We start from the raw sequence: 6,500 nt of genomic DNA on the forward strand, positions 1-6,500 counted from the left end.
TTCATGAAACATGGAAATCATATAGGAGGCCAAAATGGTGTTTTTGATCAGATTCGTGCATTGACATTCGGGGCGATGATTGACAAAAAAGTTCTCTAATTTTATGTACTCCCTCCAAGCCATATTAATCGTCGTTGCTTTAGTACAAAATTGTGCAACTTTGTACTAAACCAGCTACAACTAGTATCTTCTGGAAGAATTTTTGTATCATTATTCATTAATTAGATTTGGCATAAACATACCTTCATATTATTATCTCACACACACACACACACACACACACACACACACACACACACACACACACACATATATATATATATATATATATATATATATATATATATATATATATATATATACTTCTACAGGAAGAAGATTGAATTTCATATTTGGCACGATTTGGCACGATGATGGGCTGCATCGGCGCCGGCGCCGGCGGGGGCGGCTTGCCAAGGCTGCGAGGCGACGTGGTCGATGGCCCGGGTGACGTCTGACATGGTGGGCCGGAGGTTGGGCCTGTCGTGGAGGCAGAGCGAGGCGACGACGGCCAGCTGGTAGAGCGCGCGCCGAGGGAATCGCCCGCGCAGCGCCGGGTCGGCCAGCCGGCCGTACATCTTGCGCACGTCGGCGAGGTAGGGCCTGGCCCAGTCAAGGAGCCGCCTCTCGTCGCCGGCGTCGGCGTCGGCGTCGAAGGCCCTGCGGCCCGTGATGAGCTCCAGGAGCACCACGCCGAAGCTGTAGACGTCGGACTTGACGGTGAGGCGGCCGGTGAGCGCGTAGTCGGGCGCGCAGTAGCCCAAGGTGCCCATCACGCGCGTGGACACGTGGGTGTCGTCGCCGGAGGGCCCCATCCGGGCCAGCCCCAGGTCGGACAGCTTGGCGCTGAAGTCCTCCGCCAGGAGGATGTTGGACGGCTTCAGGTCGCGGTAGATCACCGGCGGCGACACCGCCTCGTGCAGGTACCGCAGCGCCCTCGCCGCGCCGTGCGCGATCCTCACCCGCGTGTTCCACTCCAGCGCCGGCCGGTCACCATCGCCGGAGGGCGGGAGGAAGAGGTGGGCGTCGAGGCTGCCGCGGGGGAGGAGCTCGTAGACGAGCAGCCGCTCCTGGGCCTGCGCGCAGTAGCCGACCAGGGACACCAGGTTGGGGTGCCGCAGCGTCATCAGCATCGCGCACTCCACCACGAACTCGCGGCTCCCCTGCGCGCCGCCGCGGCACAGCTGCTTCACGGCCACCGCCGTCATTGCGCCGCCGGCATCGTCGTCGTCGCCGTCCAGGCGGAGGTGGCACCTGTACACCCTGCCGAAGCCGCCCTGGCCCAGCAGGTTGGACGCGGAGAAGCCGTCCGTGGCCGCGGACAGCTGCTCCAGCGTGAACTTGCGCGCGGCGCGGCCGGCCACGCTGCCGCTGCCGTCGCCGCGGCGGCGCAGGCTCATGGAGGTCTCCGCGGCTTGGCTGGAGGGGCTGGACGGGCCGGCCGCATCGCCGGTGCAGGGGACGCAGGGGAGGCTTGGTAGGCGGTGGCCGGCCCAGGAGAAGAGGCGCGGCATGGCGAGGCGCCGAGAGAGCTAGCCGTGCCGTGCGTCTCCAATGGCGGAGGAGAGCGAGCCCGAGGCTGCCCGGCTAAAAAACGGGAGGCTGACACACGGCCGCCGATATTTGAGCTCCAATTAACCACGTTTTGGTTGTCAACTCTTTAACCTCGATTGTGTTAAATTCAGTCAAATTTTAACAAATCTTGTTGAACTCGTTGAAATGTTTTCATATTATATGCCAAGATATATGCGGCTAGTTGTATCATACCGCTCTTAATTGATTCAGGTTGGATTTAACGTTGCCACATCATTGTGACATGTGGATCCCCACTAAAGTATAAAATGTAATGTCTTTATTTTAATAGAGTAAAAAACTATCACATGATCACAACCAAGGGGTACAAACATGCTACTCCCTTTGATTCATATTAATTGACGCTGCATTAGTACAAAGTGAGTACAACTTTGTACTTTGCACTAAACCAACATCAATTAACATGGATTGGAAGGCGTAATATAATTTTAAAATATGGTAAAAACCATCCAATGAACACAACTAAAGGATAAAAAACCTCGTGCCTTTTGCTAGATGGGCTCTAGGTAGCCCCCTCCTTTTTTTCTCACAAAACTCATTTTCATGTGGCAAAATATTTTGAAAAAAGTGTGCATATACAAATACATGTGTACTATGCATAATTTCGAAATAATATATTTCATATTGTCAAAATGGTTTTCTGTTTATTTTTTGGACATAAATTTGATTATGTTTTGTACCTTACAGATTACCATACTATTTAATGAACATTTATGGATATGTGGTGAACTCGTGTAAGTTTTCACAGAATAATTTGATTTCCTTTTAAGTTTAAAATGTGTTTTTTGAGTTTTTCAAAATACCAGGCTTCTTGGAGTCTGGGAGCCAAACTTAAAATTGCAGTATGCTCAGTTACCTCAACGAAAAGAAGAGAGGATTAACTATTACAAGTGTAGCAAAACATCTCATGCATGGGTGAAAAATTAACATTTTTGCTAATTTTTCGTCAAGTGATTCTCTATTAGTGTCCTATCAATTTTTCATTCGTTTGAACGGGGGTTGGCGTGATTCTCGGCACGTGCTCGACTTGGCATTCTGGTTATGCCCGTCGGCTCATTGGACATGAAGTTTTTCTTGCAAAAGCCGACCCGATTTGAGTGGTCGGATCGGCGGTCGTCGTGGGACGACACGGAGCTGATGTTTCCCCTTTTCCCCGCTCAATTATTTTTCTTGGGTTTGTTTTGGATTTTTAACATGCGTGGAGGCAGATTGTCTGCAGCTACCCCTCCGCTCCCCCTCTCTCCTCCTGCATGCCTAGCCAAAAGAAAACATCCTCTTATGATTGTTCATTTGATTCCCCCTATAGATATATGCACTGCGCCCACGTGATGATTTAGTTCCGCCTCCCACCATGCAGAGGATTGCAGGTGGTCCTTTTTGTTCGTGTCATCATTGATTTGCTAACTAGGTCTCTCCAGTCATTAGTCAATTTATACTCCCTCAGTGTTTTCCTTTTTCATTAATCTTCACTTTCTTCTTTTCTGTTGTGCTATTATACTTTAGTTTTCATAGTTTCTCTTTGTCCACTCTTCAGCCAAAGTTATGTTTTACATGTTTTTGATGTATTTGTTTCTTCATTGTTCTCATTTTCAACCTTTCTTTTTCCTCACTGTTCATTCCTTGGTTTTCATTTTAAATTGATTCGTGTTGCTATTAATTATTTTTTTGTTTCCATATCTTCATAATCAACAAAGAGTGGAAAATAGCCTTCACCTAATTTGCCTTGTCATTCGACATTTATCTATTAATGTCTTTGATGGCGCCATACACCAGGGGTGCTCACCGTAGGGTGCCCGGTGGGGGCCTGTCTATAGGCCCATGAGGCCCATCACATATCCAACAATAGGAGGGAGCCCAGAGTAAGGGGGGCGACTTCCCTTGACCATCTTAATTCCTAAGTTGGTGGCGGCGGTGGCCTAGCTAGATCAAATCTCCCCTTGTAAAACCCCAACCTCCACCATGTATATAAGGGGAGGCTAGGGGGCTCTCAGTTCCATCTACTACTACATCTCTCTGTAGTCCCTTGCTCCAAGTATGCCCACCATGAATGACAAACACAAGCAAGATGTAGGGTATTACTCCACCATGGAGGCTCGAACCTGGGTAAATTACGTGTGCGACCTCCATCTGTGACTTCCAGCTACGCTACGTACCCTATCGAGGGACCTGACGGTTTTCTGCATCATCAATCTTCTTTGTCATCCAAAGTTGGTTTTATGTGCATTTTTGTTGTCAGCCAGTTATTGGTTTTGGTTAATAATTAGTCCATGTTTTGTATCAGGCCACTGCGAATGAAGGCATGGGTACAACATTTTTTTGCGCTGTTTAATCAGAGCTGAAATAGGGTGGTTCTCCGTGATAATTTTTTTTTTCATGATGCCCTTCTACTTCCTTATTTCTCAGTTTATGTCCATGAAGCATTATTGATGTAGGAGTAGGACCAAGTCCTGGATGTTGCCTAATCTTCACAAAAGGAACACAAGAGGAAACACAAAAGAACAAGGTTCACCACACAAGTTTACTCATATCACACATAAGGAGAGATACACCTCAAGATCCAATATCAGGTTAGTTATTTTTTTGTTCTGTTCATTTTCATCAAAAAGGTATAAAACTGCACTTTTGGGTTTTGCAAGTTATTGGGCCCGCGTGCAGGTAGTTTTCAGATTGGGTAGCACTTTGGGTCGATTGACGCGAGGGCATGGATTAGTCACTTTCCGCACCATATGATTACATGTCATAATCGTTGGATCGTGCCCCTTACATCATCCCTTCATTATCATTCTCCCTGCACACACAACTCCTCCACGCACGAGGCATGAGTCGGCTGGCGAATTCTTATGTAGCACATGATTTCAGTGCATCTCAAATATGATGAATCTGACCAATACTTCTCAGCAGGCATCTATAGGGAAGTGTTTCCCACAACATAATCGGGATAGACCTCTTAACTCACTAGTGGACGTGGGTTGATTGGATCAGCATACACTTCACTAGATCCATAATGTAATATTGAAGCAAAGAACAAATATTGGACGTGGGTTTTTGTTTGTTTCTTTTGGTTTTCATTCTACATTTTTCGTATACGTCAAGAGCATTTTCCTAATACACGTCTATTTTTTTTTCATATACAAGTTTGACATTTTTTAATACATGGTCAATTTTTTTCTATACACATTATCAAGATTTTTCAAATACAAGATTAACATTTTTTGAATATATTGGTAAATATTTTCCTTAAACATATTTTAAATGCTTGATTAAAATTTATTTAAATACATGATCAACATTTTTATATACATATTTAACAATTTTCAAATGCATGATTATTATTTTTGAAATGCAAGCTTAACTTTTTTAAATACATGGAAAACATTTTTCCATATAAATTTAACAATTTTCAAATTCTTGATTAAAAAATTTCAAATACAAGTTTAACATTATTTTAATACAGTACCGGATTAAATTTCGTTGAATACATGGTCAACATTTTTTCTGGACACATTAACATTTTTTTAAATGCTTGATTAACATTTTTTAAATATTTTTTGTTTTCAAATGGTCGACGAGGAGAATGTGGCCGGAAACTGTCGGTGTGTGTCTCGATGAGGAAGTTCCACTGTACACAGCTTTCACTGACCATGCTGATGACAACATTGAGGGTGTGCTGCTAGCGGACGTCGGCGACGACGACAACGCCGAGAGTGTGCTGCCGGCGGATTCTACCGGTGATGACCACGCCGAGTTGAGTTTGGGGGAAGAACACGACGAGGGCATGATGTCACTGGGTCCCATGCTCGCAACCACGATGAGTTGTGGAATGGGGAAGACCACGCCGGGCGGCCAGGTTCTTCAGACAATGAACCAGAGAATCACAATTTCGGAGCATACAAATCACCTCTATGGCTCTATCTCTGACGTGGACCGTGTCATCAACAAACCGACAAAATTACACTACAGTTTCAATTACGCGATTCAGGGTTGTGACATGTGTGATATCGCACAAGTGTTCATGAAAGTAAAGGAGATAGGTCATTCCTTTGAGGTCCGAAACAGAAAAAAGAAAGTGGGCACCTGCCCCGCTCATGGACCGGCCCAATAGGGCGTGCGGGAGGGGAGCGGGGGTGCGCGCTGGCTTTGTTCGCCACACGCTGGAGGACTCCTTCCGGGAGAGCAACTAATTAACGAGTGCTCATTCGGGAGCCTCACAACGATCAGTGCCACTTGATGCGCTCTCAGTTATTCGCCACGTGTCGCGTTCTAGGCGCTTCCTTCGGATTTTATTTTTTATTTTATTTTTCCGCACGCGTTTTCGGCTTTTTGAATGTTTTTTTTTCGGGGGTTTTCGGCGTTTTGGTTTTCCACCGGTCTTCCCTAGTTTTTTGACAAAAAAATTTTGAAAAAAAATGCGGATAAAACGCGTTTTTTTCTTTCGCGAGAGTTACGGTTTTGCTTCCGTGAGAGGCACGGTTTTGCTTTCGCAAGAGTCACGGCCGTGCCTCTCAGAAACGGAAAAAAATACGTTTTTTGTTTTTTTCCTTTCGCGAGAGTCACGGTTTTGCTTCCGCGTGCTTTCGTGAGAGTCACGGTCGTGCCTCTCGGAAACGGAAAAAGACACATTTTTTTTTCTTTTGCGAGAGTCACGGGTTTGCTTCCGCGAGAGGCACGGTTGTGCTTTCGCGAGAGTCATGGCCGTGCCTCCTCGGAAACGAAAAAAAATGCGTTTTCTGTTTTTTTTTCTTTCACGAGAGTCACAGTTTTGCTTCCGCGAGAGGCATGGTTGTGCTTTCGCGAGAGTAACGGCCGTGCCTCCTCGGAAAAGAAAAAAAACTCGTTTTTTGTTTTTTTTCTTTCGCGAGAGTCACGAT

At 46.0% G+C, this 6,500-nt stretch overlaps 1 protein-coding gene across 1 annotated transcript; it reads right to left on the reverse strand.

Moving 5' to 3' along the window:
• Nucleotides 1–386: 386 nt before the first annotated feature.
• LOC119321691 (probable serine/threonine-protein kinase PBL7) lies at nucleotides 387–1,553 on the reverse strand. Its single transcript, XM_037595261.1, has one exon. It carries the CDS (start codon nucleotides 1,551–1,553, stop codon nucleotides 387–389), a length of 1,167 nt encoding a protein of 388 aa, XP_037451158.1.
• Between the last annotated feature and the right edge of the window lie 4,947 nt (nucleotides 1,554–6,500).

This window comes from Triticum dicoccoides, chromosome 6B (genome assembly GCF_002162155.2).
Source record: "Triticum dicoccoides isolate Atlit2015 ecotype Zavitan chromosome 6B, WEW_v2.0, whole genome shotgun sequence".
NCBI lineage: Eukaryota > Viridiplantae > Streptophyta > Magnoliopsida > Poales > Poaceae > Triticum > Triticum dicoccoides.